Genomic DNA, 22,738 nt, shown 5'->3' with positions numbered 1-22,738 from the left:
CAGAGGTCGCATTGTAAAATGACATAATATTATTTGGAATATGATCATATTATTGGAAAATATGATGGAAAATTATCATAATACTTGATCATAATACTTATGAAAATGATCTTGATCATAATATTTCTGAAAATGATCATAATACTTATTTGGAAAATGATCATAATACTTGCATAGCTGAACTATTAAAAAATCTTACATTTTGTAAAGAATTTATAATTTCTAAAGAAAGACTAAGAATTCAGACCACTGCTATTAGACTTCTAAATTAAGCTTATAGATTACTGGATCATCATTAGAAACACTGTATAGCTTCATATTTCACCACTGTTAGGAGAGAAATAAAGAAAACAGAACTCTGGCTCATATTTAGTTCCTCAAATGTTTTAAATGAGAGAATAATCTTGAACAACAGTCAAAGACTATCCACGTGTACCTGAAACCATCTTCCGAAACCAACCACTATCCAACAAGTTATCTCTGCTAAGAAGCCTATTTCCCAGACATCAACAGTGATAAGATCTTCTTTCAGTAGTCAAAAATGAGTTCTGTTTTTAATTTAGGAAACTTTCCTCTTTTCAGAGATGTGAGGAGGCTTACATTATTTACATAATGTCAATCAAGAAAGCTTGTATATACCATGAAGAGAGAATTATTTTTCAAATTAGCCCTATACGTAGACAATAACACTTCCTAAAAATAATTTATATTTTTGACTGTTTGTGCCAGCTTTTTGAAGGGAAAAGTACTTCCAGTTTCAGTGCTATTGAAAAAAAAAAAAAAAAAAAGAAAAAAAAGAGTAAAGGCAATATCATCTGTCACATGGGCAGTGCAGATTTTACTAATTTGGTTCAGTTCCTCTTCAGTGTACTGTATTGCAAGGTCTGCTCTCCTCTAATTAAAGTGAAAAAATACCTTCCCATCTTTTTTTTAAATTAAAAAAGGCAATAGAAGAAATATTAACATGATTGTATTAGGAAAGACAAACAAGGTGAGCAACATGTATTCTCATTTTGGCAAATAGAAGTAGAATACAGGTGGCAGAGAAAGCACAATTTTTATAAACAGAGCAATAAATCTGAACTTTTCATCCAAACATTTGAAAGTACTTACACACGTGTGACTTAAGCCTGTCACAAGTACCTGTGAAGTATATGATCACAATACAGAGGGAACAAAATGCATTTTGTGTAGTCACCTCTGGAATGCAAGGGACCAGAACCTGAAATGGGCAACGTTAACATCCAGAATAAATGGTAAGAATTATTCAGAGAAGCAGATTTGCAACTTTAAAATCATATTTTTGCCTAAACCCTACGATTTGCAGCCCTCTCACTACTGTTTTATTGTCACAGAATCCTTAACAACTGAAGAAACTGTTAGGACTTCATTTTTATATGTCCATCCAGAGGACAAAAAGAAGGACAGTTTAGTAAAAGACAACATTCTACAAAAATGAACCTGGAGGCAGATATTTTAATCTTCTTTTCATCCTCAACCAATACACCAATCATGTATAATAACAGTTGGCAGGACATCTTCAAGGAAAAAGTAATCCAAGGTCAGCCCATGAAAGAAAGCTTTTACTGCATGACAGCGTTACCAAACCTCCTTTGGCTGCCGATAGCATCATTGCTGTAAGAAGCTTAGAAACTTCAAGCTCAGCACTGAAGTAATTGTTCAAAACATGGAATTAGTACAATAAACTTCATTCATACAGTGTAAGGGGACAGACAAATGCACAAAAGCACGGTAAGATTGCAGTATTCCAGCAGTCCTCTTCTCAAGGACATTTAAAGTATACTTTCCTGGTTCTACAATCACCAAGACAGGTAAAAAGCCCAAGAAATTCACTGATGACTCCAGGCCTTTCAAAGCACCAGTCCATCTTTAAACTTTTCTTAACTCATGAGAGAGGTCTGTCAGAGGCTCAAGAACCCAATGGTTACATGGAGCAGCACTGGCCATCCTTTCAGCCAGCATCAGGCACAAGTAAGGAAACTATGGCCCATTACTTCATTTTCCATGGCCAGTGAGTTTGTGTTTCCCCTTCAGTGTTTTTATTGGCTAAAACTGTATTGTATGATAACACAAGACTCGCCACAGTGTCCGAAATACCTACTCAGCCCCAGCAAGGAAGCTGCACTGTTTATATTGCATTTCACATTCTTTTTCAATTGCACTTGTATTTAATAACAACAAGGAAAAAAAATTACACTTTGTAGCCAATATTTATATTTTCCATTTGGCAGTTCTGATAATTTTTCATACCAAGTAGAGATAAAGCTGACTTGGCAGACTGTATTTATCAACACTTCATCTGCTAAACCATTTCAGCTAGAAAGCCAACCGTATTGTCAACAGTTCTAAGAAGCACGCTTCTAAGTGTATTATGAGAAAAACTCACAAAGAACATACAATCCAAATAAGCAAGTAAGATAATATAAAGGGGGGGGAACACGACGACACCCAAACCCCAACAGTTCAATATTTAAAGATTTCTTACTTGTAATCCCTTAAAATGGAAGTTTATCTAGTGCTGAGTACTTTAGAAAGACAACTTTCTTTTTTAAACACTAAATACACACTTCCTGAGTTCCCAAAATCTCTTCCATGCTACTGCACCAAGCAGGAAATGCACCAATCAAAAATTTGATCTATTGTTCTGGTAATTGCCAAATTTCATAGTTTTTCTAATATTGACTCCCAGCAGTAAAATGATCCTGTACTCATCACCACCAGAAATATGTATTTCACAGGACTATCTCAGACTTAAGTGATGCTTTCTGTCAAAAACACTACAATTATACAGGTTGGAATTTCAGGAACAATTGTACTGGCAATAGATGGAAATGAAGTAAGGTACAATTCTGAAGACAAAAGAGCAGTAAAAACTTATTTTAATGCAGACATATATGATTGTATGCATGCATAGGGAAATCTTTGGATAGCTTTGCCACGCATAATATTTATTTATTTGTAGCAGATTTAATAATTCCTTCTTTTTAACAAAAATTTGCAGTTGTATCCTATTTTAATACCGAATCCTTCAACTTTCTTTCTTAATCAATCAAACCTTGGATCTTCAAACTAGGAAGAGTGTCCATTAGTTATAACAGATTTCTGATGCTTTAGCAAGAAAAAGTGCTTAGAACAATACACTATAAGTAACATTTACTACTGTTAAAAGTGTGATTACTTCACTGTTAATCCTTTCAGCAGCATCACCTCAACACTTTTGCTTTCACCTCAGAGCTTTCTCCATCTACAACCCGATTCCCCTCCCCTCCTTCAAAATTCTCGTTGCTAAGCTAAAGTCTTCATATCATCACAATTAACGATCACTACCAAAGCTGACAGATCTAATGAAAGTCTGCTTCAGTTGACGAACATGGGTATTGCAGTCCTACTGCTCCTACTGAAGACAAAAGGACCGAGTACTGTGGTATTACAAACAAATAAGAAAAAGATGGAGGCACAAAAGAAAATGAAATTTCATCCATCCTATGTCTCAATCTCTTCCTGTAGATGTGAATATAAAGGACAAAATAGGAAGGGAACACAGACTCGAAGAACAGCATCACTTACCATTTCCTGAGATGCATACTTTGGATCTTCGGGATCAACTGACCAGTAGCAGTAATCAAAGCTGAAGGCCACAGTCTTTTCTCTCGAGTCCCAAGTGCCATCAAGCCTACTGTCAACCTGACAACAGAAAGAAAAAAGGCAGAAAGACCAATTTACTTTGAAGCTGACCAAAAAGTAAGTATTTAAAAACCAACAGGAACTTTATCTAGGTTCCGTACTGTGGAAAAGGAATGACAAATAGTTAATCCTCTTTATTCAATTTTCTTTGATACTCAGAGTGAGGTGGAGACATCCATGACAGACATGCTGAAGAATTTTTGCTGAAGGGTTCATTTACTACAGCTAAGGTCCTCCAGGCTATATACAACAAACATAATTTAATGAACCTTCACAACATCTATATTAGCAGGAAAGCTCTATAGCCCTTTTTACATTTTTCTGTCATTTTTTGGTTTCACTGGGAACCACATCACAGATATTATGCCCAAAGTGAGAAAACAAAACCAATTTTCTCACTGCATAGTTGAAAATGCAGGTCTCTTCCTCTGTTTCCCCTTTGTTTTGTCATGGTTGCAAGCTAATGCTTCTGTCACTGGGACTGCACACTACAAATCTAACCTTTACGGGTTAGTCATAATAAAGCCTTTCTAGCATAATAGTCAGAAACAGTAACTGAAATATTAAGGGAATCATATAGGTCTTTCTGTATAATCTTGCCCAAGTGATTTGTAATAAAACAGATCCGCTTATGAACAAGGAACTACATGTTGTTGTTCTACTCAAAGGAGAGTAATGAGTCAAAACATTACACAAAATCAATGCCATCCACATGTAATTTTGACCTAACCAGTAACTTTATTTTAACCTTAACATTTGCAATAACAGAAGCAGAAAAAAAAAGTTCATTATAATTCCGTACTTAAACAAACCGCTTCACCAGTGGCCCCAAAATCTAGGGGTGACAGTGCTGTCTGCCAGATTACTGGATAAAGCATGCTGTAAGCTCTGAACTCTGCCACTAGCTGTGAGGTTTACAGGGAAAATTAATTTACAGGCCCATCTGACAGGTTTGTGGTTTTTGGTTTTTTATTAAACCAAGAAAGAGCAAAGCAAAAGAGGACAAAAATAATTCTAAATTATCTTTGAAGTAAAGAGGTTTCATGTATTTTAAACCCCACATGATTCTAAAAATTGTCACATTGAATTAGGTACAACCAAGGTTTCCTTTAGGCAGAATTAACATCTTAATGAGCCTATTGATCATCTTCAATAACGACATTTTTGTCATGTTGTGATTCAGAGATTTTTATAGAATTACCTTTTATTTTCTTAGGTTTTCTGCAGCAATAGGCAGAAGATAGCCTGGAGCACTGCCTTCTTATTGCAACGTGTAAACATAAAAAATAAAAAAATACCCCTCCACCTCAGGAAAGCAGCCCCTGATCACAGAGGTGATTACCCTTCTGGTGAGAAGGGTTTTGTTGTGAACTACAAAGCGCAGCCACCCCAGATACAACAATGTGAACATTAGTGTATAAATATTAATTTATACACTATGATTCATCAAAGGCTGTCTAAATTTAGTTTATGCATAAAGCAAACTCACTCCCTTTACAAAACTCACCAATTATGAAACCTCAAGACAGAAAAGATCCACAAGCCAGCCCTCGCACCTCCAAACAACCCTTCTCAGCCTGCTACGAGCAGTCTGCCCTGCTGCTATGGTTTCCCCAGTATCCCAAGGCAGCCCACAGCTCCTCTTTAACCAAATAAAATTAAAAAACCTCTGGGTCTAACAAGCCTCAGCTGGACACAGGTAGGCAGCTGCATGACTGAGGCCTTCACCTGCTGAGGGAAGCTCTGTCAGTGGGGGTGGGCAGCCTCTGAGGCCCAGATCCTCACAGCCCTATGGCGGGGATCTAAGCCCTCCTGAGGCCAACCACCAGGAACAGACAGCGTCTCTTCCAGAGCTTTAACACACATATAAGGAATTGAGGTAAACTATCGCAGAAAGTAGTGAGTCTCAGACCCTGCAAATAGAGCCTTTGAAAAGGAAATATACAGAAATTAAGCAACATTTTACATCCATGAGACCTCTCATACCACTAGTATGTTTCCCCTCTTCTTTCTTTAAAAAAGAACACTTGTAGTCAATACAAAAATAAGTATAATGGCAAAAAGATAAATAGTTCAAATCTTTTAGTTCAATTTTTGCCACTGTTTCTCTTCAAAACCTAATAAATTCTCTCTCTTGAACCAACAATCCAGAATAACTGGGTGGCTTGCAGATATAAAGAAAAAAGAGACAAGAAATACAAAATGCATCCATCTTTTAGGATCCCCGCAGTAACGCAGTTATCCCACAGTTCATTTACTTGCTTTTCAAGCAGAAAAACATTTGACAACATAAAATTGATTTGCTCCCATTCTATTAATTTAGTGAAGGACTGTGGCAGCTTTAAGTAGTTCAAGAGTCTAAACCAGAGGGTTGATTCCCATGCAGGCCAGCTCCAGAGCCCTCATGGAGGACGACAGCTACATTCTGTTTATTCTTAGAGCTCTTGGTCTTTTACCAAGGCCTGAAGTGTAGGCGAACACATTTGGCTCTATCTCATGCAAGTCAGTTGCACTCTGAGTGCAAATATGAGAGGAGGAGACACACAGGGAAAGAAATTATCCAGATGTTAGTAAGATAAGCACAAAATCCTAAACAATTTACTAACAGCTTTGAATGATGGCGTGCAGCCAGATTGCAGCAGCTTTGACAAATACAAAATACAGAAAATGCAGCTACATGTTATATCCCCTGTCTAAAAAAACCCAAACCCCACACAACCCCAAATCAAAACAACCCCTGCCACACACACACTTTCACTGCAATTGTTCTAGAGCTGTGCCAGTTTAAACTTCTCCCTTAATATTTCTATTAGAATTATACAATAGCCAAGCAAACATAGAAAAGGATCAGGATCCTTATATGAGAAAGAGAAGACAACAAAAAGCATACCTTTATATTTCTGACTTTTGCCACTTTGTTATCAACTTCTACGATCACTCTTCCTCCTTCTGCACTCTCTCTGGAAACAGAACACATTCAAAAATCCATTTAAAATATGAAGATGCAGAAAGGTGCATGCCAAATTTGTGAACCCCACAAATATGTATTTACTTTAGCAAATTGCAAATCAGAAAGAACTAAAACACAGATACTCGTAAGACACTCCGTGACAGGAAGTAGCATTTGCAGATCTGCAGCCAGGTATCTGAACAGCATAAGAACAAGACAGGACTGCGGTCATTAAACAGTTTTGAAGTGCTTGTCCTAAAGACTTTGTTAGGATTTTATTTCAAATTAAGAGTTGTTGTTTTAAATTATGTTTACAAGGAAGTAGAGTGGAGCACGAGTAGACTGGCTGTGCTTTGTGGAGTACAGATCCACATCACAGACCTGTGAGCCACAAGTGTTGTGAAGTTGTACTATCTGATTTTTACCACATAATCCAAAGCGTTTGTTGTAGTCCTCAAAAAAGTACTCTTTAGCAAAACAAAACTGTCCTGAAATGTAAATGGACAGGATTGTTCCACAAGTGCAAAGAACCACACACTCATATATACTGTCGGTATAAAACTCCCATTGAACACAGCTATGACTGGCTACTACAGCCAACTTCCACTTCCAAAGATGAGTCATACTAGAAAAGAATGAAAAAAGCATGTGGTCAAAGCAAAAAAAAAAAACACCCCAAAAAACAGAAACCAACCAAAAATTTATTTCTGGGCTGACAGCACAATAGCTACTTGAAGTTAAAGATGCTCTTATTTATAGGTGTGTTGATTCACATCCCTCACAATAATTATCATGGACTTTTTTTATCCATAGCAAGATAGAAATGAGGAAGACAAGGTCAGCGGCCTACTTATCTGACAGCAGAAAATAACCAAACACTTTGGTACTGAGAGGCTAAGAAGAGGAGAAAGATGTTTTATCCTTTATATTTCTTCTATATATTGCTTTGCACTCTGATACTGACAAATCTTCTAAGCTGCAACTTTACCAGAAAGTTTTATTTTGATGAAACCTGATGCGTTTGTAAAGCTGGAAGAAATTGGTTTAGAAAGAAAATAAATTTTGTCCTTAGTGCAGTTTTGTCACACATTGTTTAAAATCATGCTGAAGGCACTGACATTGTCATTTGAGATTAGCTGTATATATCTCCCCTGATAATCAGCTGGATCAGTATCATTGGGGCAGTTAAAAACTAGATAAGATAAAACGAGTTAGAAAATTCAAACCCAGTTGACCACTCTTCCTTCATGGCCCCAGATCTGTCTTTTAACAGATTTCCTTACATGTGTACAGAAGTATTTACTCCCTCGCCCCCCCAATTACAATCTCTTTTCACTGACAGCTCTAACTTCCAGTCAGCACATATAGTACAATGTGGCCTGCCTCTGGGGTCTCTCCTCCCCAGTTCTCAATTTTTACCCCACACTTCCTGTACCAAAACAACATTCAAAACAATGCCTTAGGACACTTAAGACTTCCACAGAGACAGTCACTGTAGCATTTGAGCTTTATAAGCATAAAGAAGTTTTAAACACATTTCTGAGCACAGGCTGTCCCTGTTTTGCAGATAGAAAATAATGCTTTACTTTAAAGTCTCTGTGCTTCACTTTACTAATTTTGAGCACCTGCCTTGAGACAGACTGAACTTAGTACTTTCTGTAATACATACTTATACATGGCATTTCACATAGAAAATACAAGCACAGCTCCCAGAGGTTGTAGTTAAGCTGTGAGTGTTCGGCAGTTCAACACATCAGCCACCTGGAGCCCTGAATTAGACCACAGGAGAAAGAGGAACACTCACAGGAGAGAGAATTTGCATTACATACACCTGAGTACTGAACAGAGGCCCCATAAGGCTCCCTAAAGAGCAAATGAAGAAGGACAAGTGCTTAAGGATAGAGGCTGTGAGTATCTAAGGTAGAAATTTGCAACTGATGCATTTAATCTGTACATGTACAATTTCTTAGATGTTTTGAAAAGCAAGTGTTTTCCAACACAAGTAAGTTTGGGGACTTGCATATCCACATACAAACCCCTGCCAGGTTAGCTAATGGACAAAGCTGACAGTTATCCTCTACAGCAGACCAGATCTAAGAGGAAATGGAACATTTTGACAGAGAATTCCACAAGAATTTAAGAACAGCAGAAGACAGACAAAACTGGAGGGATCCTTTAGGAGGGAGCTTGCTTCAGTTACACATATTCTTTTCTCAATTGCCCCAGTAGGATCTTGGCCCTATGCTGCTTCCTAATCCCATGAGCATTCCCTATTTTTACATCCTACTGTTAACCCTTTCGTCTTATGACCCCAGTTACAGTTCACTGAGTTCCTATCCTCCTCCCCCTATGCACACACATCATCCCTTACAGGTACCTGCTATCTGTTCTCTCTGGCATGTTGTCCACAGGTCCACGTTCAATTTTAGTGTCTTCAGCTGCTCTGCAGGTCTCTGCTCCCTTCTCCTACTGCACTGTAGCTGGTTTTAGGCTGATATCTCTGCTCCAAAGGTACATGATCCTACTCTCCTTGTAAGCTCTTCCAGTCTATCCCAAGTTTACTTGTACACTCCACAACTGAATCAGAGTTTCTTCCTGGACACCAGCTGGGGTCAGCAAACAGATGATTGAGATTAAATGGGACACAAGACCATGCTCTCAGTTCCTGTACCCAGGCTTCAGTTGTGACTTGGACAACACTGAGCTCAATTTATCAAGGCAGTGCCCAGCTGATGAGTTTTTTGACTCATGGGAATGGTGCAAGCACAATTTGGTCAGAGAATACAAGCTCAGACGCACTCAGAGAAAGCTGATCCCTTAAAACGTTTACCTGCTATGTTCTTACAAGTCTTTACTGAGCATGTTAAAGAGTTTTAGTTGTTTAGAACTTGGGCAGAAATGGGTGGATTCAGATGGGGAATTAAAAAAAATGTACACCAGATTTCCAATTTTAAATCAATTGGAAATTCAAATGAAAGGTCACCCTAAGTTGCTTTTAAATATTTTAAAACCTAATTTTCCCTTAACCTCATCTTCTGTACCAGCTGAACTGTTTTGGATGAAGCTTAAAAAATAATTAAAAATATCTAGCCTGAGGCAGGCATTCATACATGGAAGATTTCTACCCAAATGGTTGAAATCTGACAAAGCTTTTAATAGTTTTAAATGCTAGGGTATTCTAATTGCAGACATAAGGCAACCTCAACAACAAGCAATGCTCCCAACCACACCTATAATCATTACATGAAACTCACTGCGTTCAGTCCACATACACTCTACACAACCCTATGAACAAATTACTTTATGCTGTGGGTTCTCATCACCTGATGTTCTCCCAGGCCACAGTCGTTACTGAAGAATCAAGATAAAGAAGAAATTCCAAACATAAAACCTTTGAAGTACAAAAATTTTTCATTATATATAAATTTATATATTCATATTTCTATACTTATATTAAAAGAAATATAAAAGCGTAAAATACAAACAACACAAAATAAAATTACCACACCACCTTTTACCACAAGGTAACATGATTCCTCACTGTGCAGACAAAAAGCTCTATGCAGCAGTCAAGTAGCTTTGTTCAAGTCTCACACAACAAGAAAGCCACCAGCAAACAGGGATAGAACTAAAGTCTCCCCTTGCTCTGAGTGCAGATTCACAGCATACTTTATCTATCTTAACTGCAGGCTGTTGCTGCAAGGGGCAATTTCTCTTCTCTGCTCCAACGTCCCACATGTGTTCTCACTTCTTTTCTTGTATCTGATCTAGCAATAACGCACCCATGCAATGACTCAGATCAGCTGCAATCAGAAAACAAACACAATAAAATAAATAATCAAGGGGTCACAGGGCCAGTGAGCCCTTCCAGAGAGCTGAGCACAGCGGTCGCACAGTTGCTGAGCCAAAGCGAGAGAAAGGGCAGGAACACGCGGTGGTGGGAATGGAGACCCCTCCCTTCTGCGGCAGTTTACAGCCAGAAGGCATTGAACGTAAACAAAACTGGACTTGCGGCCGTTCCCAACTCTACAAACCGTACGTTCAGCCTCCCTGTAAACATGTGTTTATTTCATCCTTCTTTTAGGTACCAACCAGAGAATTTTGGGAAAGAAAGCACAGTTTAATACGTAAAGCCCAGGAGGCAAAGCAGACTCACAGCTGTTCTAGATGTTCTGACCTTAACTCCAGATTGCAAACACTACAAAAGCGCTCTCAGCAAAAACTGTTTGTCAGTACAGTCTTACACACGTGTGCACCACAGTTTGCATTTGACTGCTAAAACAGCCTGTCATCCTTAGGAATGGGTGCTCTGTTCCACAGGTATGAAAGTTGTATTTCTTGTACCAATAAAATCAATTCTAAAGTACACTAAACACATTTGACTTCTGCTGCTCAGAAGTCACAGTGATCTTAACATTTAGTTTCCCCATCCTCCCTTCTTCCCCACCTCTTGAAAAATTAATGCTATGTTTGGGAAGTGCCTCTCTTCTTCTAAATTACTTCGTACAGATAACTCTTTTTCATGCAAAGATAGAGCTATAGAAAGACCATTTAATGGTACATGTCCGAGGAAAGACCTGGATCTTCTCAGACACAGAAAGTTTTACAGAAATGCAGACCCAGCAACAGAACAGTAAGGCACGTACAGAATGCAGCGGCAGGGCTGTAACAGGGAGCTACAAGAGAGAGCTGACAGAGGCAAAGCTGCTGAGGCAGTCCAAAAAACAGGGACAGCCCAAAGGAAAGTCTCCTCATAACATTTGCTGTTCCTATGACAAATTATTTCTGCAGCCAACAAGTAAAGCTAATGCAACCCCAGAGGGACAACAGACACTCTGCAAGACCTGGAAGAGTGAGCCAGTGGAAAAGAATCATGGGAGGATCAAGACCCCCGAGAGGGACATTTCCACAGCTTGCTGGACCTCACTGAGACGAGTTCAGACACGGAGTACAGAAGTGCAAGTAGGTATACAGAGCTAGAGGAAGCAGTGGGTGGAAAGAAAGGGGGCAGTTGTTTATTTTAGACTTTACAAAATTTGCCCCAGTTCTCCACCCTCTCAAATAACAGTCAGGCACTTGGAGAACAAAGGAGCTGACTTTTAAAAGTCGCCTATTTATTTTAAAAACATGCTCATGCAGTAAAGAAAAAAAAATTGGAGTCATTAGCAATAGTCATGTCACACAACAAAACAGTTTCTGCAAATACAGACCACCAAATGTTCACCAAAGTAATCAAATATACTAAAGCAAATATATACCACTCAAGTACATGAGAAATCTTAAATAATTTTTGAAATAATTGAGTATGTGTCTACTCATACAAACTTTGAAAATAACCCTGCAATGCAATCGTTGCAAGTACTTATGCTTTCCTAGCAATTCCCATCACGCAGGTTAATTCCAAACCCAATCTCAACCTGTATTGAGACAGAGGACCTCAAAAGCAGTATGGCAACAGTATCAATCCCTGCCTTCTTGCAGAGATTCTTGCTGATCTGGGCAATCGTGTCAGTTCTGGTTTTTGGAACAATTCACTTTAATCTTTTTTCTAGAAGAGTCTAGAAAAAAGTAGTCTTCTGTGGCCTACTGTGATGGACATTTTCACACTCTGGTTACAAATACAACCAAAAGCACACCTGTAGCAAGCTCAGCAGGATGCATGCCAGCGGTCACTGCTGCTGTCTCTGGGACTCTGTTACTTCCCAGGATGTGACCCATAGCCATGATAGCCTACAAGTAAGGTACAACATTTACCAAACTGCCTCCACTTGTACCTGGTACACTTTGTGCCATCTAATCACACCCCTATGCAGCCACCATGCCAGCAGCTGCAGTATAATCCTGAGGCAAATCTAACCCAAGCTTTTTCTTGGTCGTAAAGTCTAAAGGTTTTATGGGGAAAAATTCAGCAAGTATTCAGATTTATCTTTTCCTTCCCATTAACAGTACATCATAAAGTGTCTCTGCCTCCTGTTTATTGGTGGCCTTGGCAGAGGTATCTTTGAGAAGCTGCCATCTTTGCACCTCCCAAGTGACTGACCTTGGCTGCAGAAAAAAAGAAATAAACAACACAGGGTGTATTTTCTAAGTTATGCTAGTCTTCAGAGAACACTGCACCAGACAAAATGGGTTGAGGACACATCTGTCGAGAGACCAAGGGTGCAATGAGAAGAGCACTAAGACTCCATGCTGGTCCATTAGAAATCGTAGAGAAGAATGTCAAAGCCTTCAGCCATTAGAGCTTCTGCTCTCTACTGACAAGTTAAGGTACCTACAGCCACAGCATCCCTCCATGACACCAGCATAGTCTGTATCCTTATCCCTACTGCTGTATAAGCTGTGAAAGTCAAGAGCTTTTAACAATATGAACATCCTCACGTTGGCTAATGCAGATTTTTTTTTTAAAGTATCAATAATCAATAAATTTACTTAAAGTTGGTTTTCCATGTTTTTCATTATTTAGTACTACCCAACACTATTTTGGATATTTCTCTTTAAGTCATAATTGTTTTACTGTGTCTTGCAAAAGAGGAGTGCACACCCAGTCAGCAATCCTCCTACAAAATTCAGAACAGATGTTTATAAATAATTTTAAAATCTATATTGAAGCCAAGTACACAGAGTTCACCAAGACAGCACGCTGCTATACTAGACATGCTGCTCGAGTTATCTTTCAAGGCTACTCCTAGCTGCACAGAGCTTTCACTGGCTCTGATAATGGCTAACACAATCTGATAGTCAAAAATCACCACTCCTAGTGATCACCATCATCCTCGTGTGGTTTCCCCCTATTCTTCTTTGCAAATATTATATAGCAACAAAAATAGGAATATTTGGTGCAGAGATAAACATGAGGCATTGTCAGTGCTCTTTTCAGATACAGGCCTGCTCAAACAGTTAGTCTTCTTAATCTTACCAGACTTGACATATATATTCATGAGCTAGGAGAGGAAGCAGAGGATGGCCTCCTCCAGTCACAGTAAGCTCTGCAATCCTGCCCATGCAAACGGCACAGTACAAGAAGCGTGTTCCAGTCTGCACCATCTCTGAAGTCTTGTACTGCTAGAACAAGAGTGTCAGGCATCTTCCTTGAGCAATCCAAGTCAGAAACACTTCTGATGATCCATCAGTGCTTTGAACAGCTGTGGAATAATGATGCTTTCTCTTTCATACAGAGGCATTGAGGGGAGGAGGGAGGAGGAGAGGAAAACCTCTTTTCATCTGTCATACCACCAGCATTTAAGGAAGCATGAAATAAGGAGGATTTGAAACAAAGCTACAATCCAGTCAGTCCAGTTTCATGCACCCTTGATTTCCCAACTGTTTACTGAGTAATGAGATAGCATAATTCACAGACTTTTGCATCAAAGAAATTCTGTGCAAATGCCGTGATTTTCATGCAAACCAGAACTTGGATACAGTGGTCAGTTTTCATTCCACCAGGACAGAACGTCAACCTGTGATCATAGTTAAATAAATGACTGTGACACTGAATGCTGCTATGCGCTGTCTCATCTCTCTTGCTTAGGTACCTCTTTCATTGTATCAAAAGCAGCTACTACAGTAAACCCTTAAATTCTAAAAACAGAGGTGCAAAACTCTATTACTTTGTTTAAAATCTATGCTACAGATAGGAAGATGGCAGGAAAATTTTAGAAGTGCACTGCTTTTTAAAGTTCACATGAAGCATTGGACTAAAGAAAAGAAAACTGGGGAAATCCTACCCAAAACTCACATAAATTCTCTGTGCACAGTGGTGGTGCCTCCCGATGTACTGCACAAAGGTTCCACAAGACTAGCATCCAACCTCTGCACCATTCCCCGGGGGAGATGCGCAGCGATCTCTATGCATGCAGTCACGTCATCTTACATTACTACAACTCCTCTCAGATAGAGTATGTGGGCTTAGAGAACAAAACTGCCCAGCACAGCCATGGTTCTGGCCAGGTTATTTAATGACATTGTGCCCCATTTTTCCTTGCTGCATACAAAAAATCTGATCCCTGCTCCAAAACATTCTGACACTCACAAAGTATTCTTGGGACTTGGGAGGAAAAGTGTTCTATGAAAATGCAAAATATTAGTTAGAAGGCTTCCAAAAGCTGGTTTTGCTGTTGTTGTTTTAGGACATTGTTGTAGCTGCTTTTGCACAGGCAACAAAGGAAGTGAAAGAAGAGGAGGCAGTCAGCCTCTTACTCTGGGAAGTAAACCGCCAGTAGCTAGCACCTTGTGCTGCTGGCTTAAACGTGTACAGGCACAGTATTGTCACATAAAACCAGCAGAAGCACCATCTTCTGTGGAATGGGCGGTGGTGGCCACTCAGGACATGCAGAGTACTGCCCTTTTAAAGAGATAGAAAGTCTGCCCTTTACCAAAGTTAGAAAACTTGCTTCACGCAACTGCAAGAAGAATACATCTGGGAAAGGTTGCTGATGCAGTATCCTTATAAAAACACAGATGTGACTTACGAAAGCCACCTGCTAGTGCCAAGTACAGATACTAAGAGAAAAGAGCAGCCACCTCAATGACAGCTTACATGAAACTTTAAATAATAGACTAGGCAAAGCAAAATAACTGATTTGAGAAAGAGAGGAAAAGGTGCCAAGGTAACCTTAACAATAGGCTAGCTTACAAAACAGGATACACAAATGTTAAAATACGTTTGTTTGGGAGAGGGACCTCCTCTCTATAAACACAAAATTAGAATTTCAACTTTTTGTTTAAAAATCCCACCTCTTCTGTGGAAAAAAAGCTTGTAATCATGAGCAATGCATAACCAATGCAGTTTGTACAGATTTTCAGACAGCAACTTTTGGAGGCCCGAGACAGCTCTTTCCCACCAGAAGGTACCAAGCTCAAAACCCATGGCTTTTGGGACAGAATTCAACTACCACCACCTGAAGAAAGTGACTGTCATGTAACAGAGGGACACAGAGGAACAACATTCACTCAGCTACCACAGTAGATAAAAGTACATAAAAGCCTGCCATTTGTCTAGGTGTGAGCAGACGAGAGCACCAAGGTAGCAAGGAATATATATACCAAAATATACGATTGAGAAGGTTAAGGAAACAAGGTCAGGGTAGAGGCAAGACACTTTGCTATACTCTGTTCAATGCCCTGCCTTAGTCTAAAACTTGGAATAGCATGAGAGGTATCTAACAGTCCTAAGCAAGCTAACAAGTGTTTTTGACTCTTGCCTGTTACCTGGTTTTTCCTATATTTATACTTTTTCTTTTCACAGATACATTCTGGTCCCTTTGAAATGAAAGACAATTTTGTTGTTTTCTTCAAAGAAAGCAGTATTTTGTCTTGTATTTGAAAAATTACATCCATGTGGAACATATGGTGAATACCTATAAAACAAAATTATACTACATCCATTTTCCAGAGAATTTTTAACTGCTATATATTTCTTGTGCTAATGCATACAGATTTCTAAGGAAGTTATTTCCATTTACATCCAGTAAAGCAGTTAATAGAGATTATGGCAATATTCCATTAACAGAGAGCTAATATATCCAACACATACTTGGGTCACAAAGCAAAGTTTAAGTCAGCTCAAGAAAAGTACCAAAAAGCAGAAAAAAAAAATCCTTCCATCTACCTTTAGAAATATAAAAGAAAACAAATGTTGTCTCCTTGCAAACATTGTTTTTTCAAGAAAGATAAGTACAAACACTTTTTAAACACTATTCAAAAAGCACAGAAAAGCTAACTTAAGCAGAAGTTGAAGTCGTAAACAAAAATGAGCTGTATGAATACTAATGATGCCAATATCTTGTGTCATTATACACTTGTGTTCAAACGCATTTGAAGTAATGTATCACAACAACAGTTTGAATAAAGTAGGGTCATGGCTTCTTGGCTTCTTTTTTTTTTTTTTTTAAATATAACTGGAAAAGCTTAACCTAAAAGTTAACCTAAGCATCTATGGCTATCTTTCCTCAGAACACATTCCTCTTACCACTGGCATTTTTAAGTTTTAAGACAGAGATACAACAACCTGAATAGGGTTGGTTGAAAGAGTGCTTGAAAAGGGCAGCACTGAGGAACTAGTGAAAAATAAACATTTTAAAAGGAATATGCTTTAATAAGTAAAACAGTCACATTTGCTTTGGTGGGGGTAAGAGGGAGAACAACAATAACCTACAGTCTGCTGTTGCTTTAATTTTATTTTGATACAGCGTTTAACATCGGTTATGCATAAGATCCAAGGAATGTTTTTTGTACAAAAGTTGCTACAAGTTATCACTCTTGTCAGCAGTAGGCAATATTGCTCTATCTAAGTTCTTGTGGTTATACAGAAGCGTGTAAGTTAGCTAATAGCACAGTCTATAAAACGGCAAAAAGTCTTGCTTACAGAATAATCCCTCCTTTTACTTACCACAATGTGATTAGAAAGAGCAAAGGAGCTAGACCACAGCACAGAGACTAGTTAACGAAGCTGACCCTGCAGCAGATTAGTAAAGGCATACCCAGCACAAACCAACAGTGATTTACTTTGCATCATTTCAAGAATGATGCTTGAAGTAATTTCATTTTTCCTTATAACTTTCCTTTTGCATGGAAATGAATTTTACATGTTTACATCATAATGCACCGATCAGCTGAGCTCCTCTCTCACCTATTCACTGCAGCTACGCTCAACGCACTGCTCAGGTTAGCCTGGCACGCCAAGCACGTCTCTGGAAATTGTAAGAAACTTTCCTTACTAGGCGAGACAATTCCCCCCCAGCCTTGGGCTTGCTCACACCTGTCAACTGTGTTCTTAGGAGCTCAAACTTAACTCCCTCCACCCCTATCCCACCCTCAAGCCTCATCACCTGCTGCATCCCAGGAAGGTGATTAGAGGACTATGCCATACAGGGCAGCAGTAAGGAGGGAAACTGCTGCTGCGGCACAGACTCTGATAGTAAACACCCGCACAGCTGGAAGTGCGGTTCAGCTTTGCCGCTTGGGGCTACCCCGACATTTCTTTGATGCTCTCTTTTGCCAATGTGTGGAGGACAAGCTCGGGAACTCCTGAGTGGATTGGGAAATAAACAGCTGGCCAGGAGGCTTCAAGTTACAGCTTGGAAACAATGCAAAGGAGAGAAAGGCAAAGGGCAGCTTTCAGGTTAATTAATCTGTTCAGCAGCTCTTTCAGGTGACATGTCTATGAGGTTCATAGAGGATGGGAGAGTTCATTTGTGAGTTACTAAAGATACCAGGAAAGACCCTTTCAAAGAAGAGCTCCTTGCCAGTCTCTCCTTTTCCAGGCCACAGAGGCAGTTGAAAAGTGGAAAAGATATTTGCAACAACAGAATATGTCTTCTGTTTTGCTGGGTCCTGCACAAGTAGCTCCCAAACTTCAGGGCCCAGCAAAGTACTTTAAACTCTCAAAAAGTGTCACAGGACAACTTGCATGCCCTAGTGTCAAGTTTTTAACTTACACCACTATCATTTTACAATTCAATTAAACAAACTTGCTGTGGATAATTTTGCCCAGGCCTCAATGCACAATCTGTGAAGGAATGCAATGTCTTCAAGTCACTAAAAAGAGTCCGCTAAGGAGAGAATCCTATAGTAATGCATTGGGATTTTCACTGTGATATAGAGCACTGTTTTTTAAAACCCTTCTTTCCCATCTTTAAGACTACTTACATAGCAGTTCTCAAACTACACCGAGACAAGGGAATACGAGTGTGCACAAGTGAACTGAGACCAGCTGGATGCAGAGCAGAAGATGCAGAGGAAGTGGATCATGGAGGAAAAGGCATGAGGCAGCCACGCTCCATTCTGGTCCCGACTACACTGCCCGGGCCACATTGACCGCTCCCCTCCCAGAGGGCCTCCCATGCACAAACACAGCCCTCCCTTCCTCCTCTCATATAACACAGGGCTGAGGTCCACCATAAGAGCAATCAGCAGCCACAGCCAGGTACTGGAATTGTGATGGGATACCACAGGGGCAAACATTTTTGAAGCTAGCAGCATGTAAAAACTAGCATTGGTTTCTGCTGGCCTACATAAATAGTCAAAGAGCATGTCTTTGACATGCAGGTGTTACTGCAACATACAAATACCCAACAGGGCTTTAAGCGAGGTACCCAGGCACAAGGAGAGCCCTAGACACAGTACTGAAATACTTGAAGGGTAATGTACCCTGTTTCTCAGCCAGTCACACTATTTCCAGGTTTGGAGGGTCAGATCTGATATCACAGCACCCCACTGCAGACTGTGGTGTTGGCATTACTCCACAGCAGAAATCAAGAAAGAAAAAGATACAACATTCCTAGTTCACATAGTTACGTGCTAGCATTGAAAGCGTTTCCATCAACAGCTTCTGACTGACAGCCAAAAATAACATTACGCTTTCCTTACAAAAGTTTAATATCTAATAGACCAAGCATTAAGATGTCCGGAAATAAACCATAAAGGGATTTCATCAGTTCCCAGCTCCTACTTAATACCTGATTTTTACCTATTGCTATAGTCAATTTATAGCACCCATTCAAGCTTTCGTATTTCATTCTGAGGGGGAAATATATTTACACAGAACTAGTATCCATGTAACCACAAAGTAACAAATCTTCTTTAGTATGTAGAATAGTAAATATATCATAAAGACTTTTTTAAATCAACGTCACTCCAGGGGACACATTTGAGGGAATTTACTCCCAGGACAACGTTTTGGTGATAAAAAAATAATTTCGTCTGTTACAGAATGACTGATGGCATTATGAAGAACATTGGCTACAAGCTATTTAAAGTTCAGGCAAAGGAAAAACGTCTGCATTCTGTATAACTGTACTCACTTTATGACTATTGGGGATTATTTTGCGCACAGGAGCTCTCTGTCAAAGAATGCATTGTGATGGGTGCCATACAGGCACAGAACAAAAAGGTCACTCTTTGCCCTATGCTAAATAACAAGTTGCAGATGTGATTAATATGGTTTATAAAAAATGGAAACTTTAAACAGAAAGCAGGATTTTATGAACTCCCGTATTCACATCTTTTAACATCTGAATATTCCGTAAATTTTAACATGCAAAACCAGTGTTCATCTGCCATTGCAAATTAAATGAAAAGAAGCAATGAGCAAGTAAAGTTTGTACAATAGTCTAGAAACAACCAACCCACCCTCTAGTTCTAGCCTTTGCCCTCAGCTTTTCAATTTTGGGGACTCCTAAAAAACAAAGTTTAATATTTTTGGCTGGAACTGCAATTGTACACATTACAGTACTTCAACCCAGTTGAACTGAAATTTTTATGCAGGAAGTTTTTCTTTTTAAAGCACCTAAGAGATCCTAGGAGCTCTGGCAACATGGGTACCTGTTAGAGGCAATCACGGCGTGTGTGTATAGGAGAGGGTGAGAGTCTCGTGTGACCACAATATGGAAGTGGTATAAGAAGCTGGAATAGAAAGAGCAGGCCCTTATCCCCACCGAGAGCTTTAGCCCTTTCAATCTCTACCAAGATTACTTTAAGCCGTCATGTATTTGGTATTTGCCTTTACATTTGGAAGTCATTACATTTGGACAATTTTGGTCAAGGCTAGAAAGCAAGTTCTCGTGTCAGAGCCTTCACAGAGAACATCCAATCGCTTCCCCATCCCTTTTATAAAATATAAAAATCCATCTTGAAACACTTTTGCTGACCTCAGCTGTGGCAACACAGTACAAGGAATAAATGGCCTATTGCCTTTGGGGTCAAATATCACAAGACTGGTCTCTGCCTCCCCATCCCATCATTTACACTGCCACAGGTTGAGTAGGTGGAATTATTTAACAGTTTCTTCTTATATTACCTCCCGGGTTTCCACTCTCACCTTCGTACCAACATTTCCATTTCAGTGCCAGAGTAGTTTCTCCCATGTGCAGGAGGCTGTCCACCTTTCTGATCCCACCCTCCTCTCCAAGATACACTCCCGACCAAACAGCTGGCCCGTGCTAACTGTGTTGAAGGTTTTCCTGTTTATCACACCTTATCTGACAGAGTTATAGGTGCTGTTTAATGTTATAATGATATATGCACTGTTATGCACTGCTTAACGCTACCCATCGGAGAAGAAACATTAAGACAGACACGGTGCAAAGTTCCTCACCAAGGAGGATCTGGTGAGAGGGAAGATTACACCCCTGCCAATTCAGTCTTTGGCCTCTCTTCCCCAACTGCTAAGAAACACTCATTTTAACTTACGTCTACAGGAGACCCTACCAAGTCCACTGCATAATTGCAAATAGGCAGCCAAATGCTATTGTGGAAGAAACAAATACGTCATTGACTGCACAATGAAATACATCGCCAAGTCGGACTTTTAAATACTTTCGATCTCCACTGAACTCTGCAAGACTGAACCAAAAGCTTCCTATGGTCTGGATAACTTAGTATCATTACCAAATTGTCATTTAATGTCAATACTTAGCAATTGTGTACTGTTTTTTATTTCTAGAGAGCATAATGGCGATCTATTTAACCAGTAAATACTAAGAATGTCTAACAATACAGAAGAAAATAAAAATCAAAGAATATCTCCAACACTAAAGCAACACTAAGCAATGAGAGGCTAAACTTAGCTTACTTCTGTGCTGCAACTCTTCTTACAGTATGCCAGTATCTATTAAAATCTGTTCCATTCACAGCTGTGCAATAAATCAGAACAATATTACCCAATCTGATTTTTAATGAAATTATGAGTTAAAGGTAAAATATATTGAAAACCTGTAAATTACTTTCCACCTTTCCCTTTTTATATTCAAGACTAGCAGGTTTGGTTTTTTAATTTTATTCAACACTCTCTGGTATCTTGTCTTGCAAAAATCCATCGGCAAGTAAGAATTTAAAAGTGCAAAATATGCTACTGTCGGCTAAACGACTAGGCTGGTTTTCAGGCTGGGCAACTCTTCAAGAATCATTTTCTCTACTGCATGAAAGAGTTATTTATCACAGAAGTCCATGCAGTCAGAAGACAACATGAGGGCCTCATGCTAAAAAGAAAGGCAGCATCAAATCAAAGACTGGCCCTCAGAGCTCATGCCACATTTCAAGCCATTTCTGCCTGAAGGGCTATAGCGTTTCTCCAACAGGAGAAGTAAATTACCAACCACTGAAATTTTGGCTACTTGCTTTTTCTCTTTCTTTTCCTCCCCGAATTTCCAAAGTCTGCAAGGTTTTAATTATGTATTATATCCAAACAACACCAGAGCACTGTGCTACGGCATCTTCTTGTTTGTGGGAGTTGTCTTCAAGCCATATAATTTAGCTTTTGGGATTTCTATTGGAGCCAAGCAAGCCGGGGAGGGAGCGGAGCTGAGCGACAATGGGAATATCCGGCTCTGCCTCCCGCTGGAAAAAACAGCAACAACAAAAGGGGAAGGGAAGATTCCCTCACGCTGGATGACAATTGTCCTATTTTGGGGAGCTCAGGAAGAGGGAAGGCAGCCTAACTGCTCCAGGGGTGACTCTTCCAAGAAAACTTTCCAAGCTTTTAGTGACCCGCAGAGAAGAGCCCCGCCACTCCTCGTACCTCACCGTTAAGCTCCCCCGCGCCTGCTGTCCCTCCCTCAGTCCCAGCTAAGCCACCCCACCGCGGCGACGCGGCCCCGCTGACGGGACCAGCGGCATCCCGCCGCCCCTCGCAGCCGCCCCGTATCTGCCCCGCTGCCGCGGCGACCGGGACCTCCCCGTCCCCCCTCCGCGCCCCGCCGCACCTTTTGCTCAGAGGCCGGACCCGCACGGCCACCTTGACGTTAGCCATGGCTCGGCTCACGCCCAGCAGCCGCGGCCGCCCGCGCCCCGGCCCCGCATCACGCCCCCGGCGCGGCGCCCCAGCGCCCGGGGAGGAGCGGAGCCGCCCGCCCGCACCGCCCCGGAGGGGAGGGCAGGGGAGGGGAGGGCCCAGGCAGCCCCCGCGGGAGCGGGAGGGAAACCTCCCCGGGCGGAGAGGAGGGGTTTCGGGAAAACTCTCCCCAAAGCAGCCGCGCGGCAGCCTCGCCAGCGCCCGAAACAGGTTTTTCCGCCTAAAACACGTCCGCCCAGGAGAGCGGGACCTCCAGACCAAGAGACGGTGGTTTCACGCTTAAAGTCGCCAGGGAT

General features: G+C 40.4%; 1 protein-coding gene across 1 annotated transcript in view; it reads right to left on the bottom strand.

Moving 5' to 3' along the window:
* STARD9 (StAR related lipid transfer domain containing 9) overlaps positions 1-22,400 on the bottom strand; it is a 118,249-nt gene extending 95,849 nt beyond the window's left edge. The window contains exons 1-3 of the mRNA XM_075501626.1: positions 22,354-22,400; positions 6,596-6,665; positions 3,589-3,705 (exon numbers count right to left, since the gene is read on the bottom strand). Coding sequence (XP_075357741.1) covers positions 3,589-3,705; positions 6,596-6,665; positions 22,354-22,400 — 234 coding nt within the window. The remainder of the gene's footprint in view (positions 1-3,588; positions 3,706-6,595; positions 6,666-22,353) is intronic.
* Positions 22,401-22,738: the final 338 nt, after the last annotated feature.

The sequence above is a fragment of the Mycteria americana genome, chromosome 5 (assembly GCF_035582795.1).
Source record: "Mycteria americana isolate JAX WOST 10 ecotype Jacksonville Zoo and Gardens chromosome 5, USCA_MyAme_1.0, whole genome shotgun sequence".
Taxonomy (NCBI): Eukaryota; Metazoa; Chordata; class Aves; order Ciconiiformes; family Ciconiidae; genus Mycteria; species Mycteria americana.
Note: the sequence above shows the minus strand (reverse complement) of the source record. Positions and strands in the feature narration are given on the sequence as shown.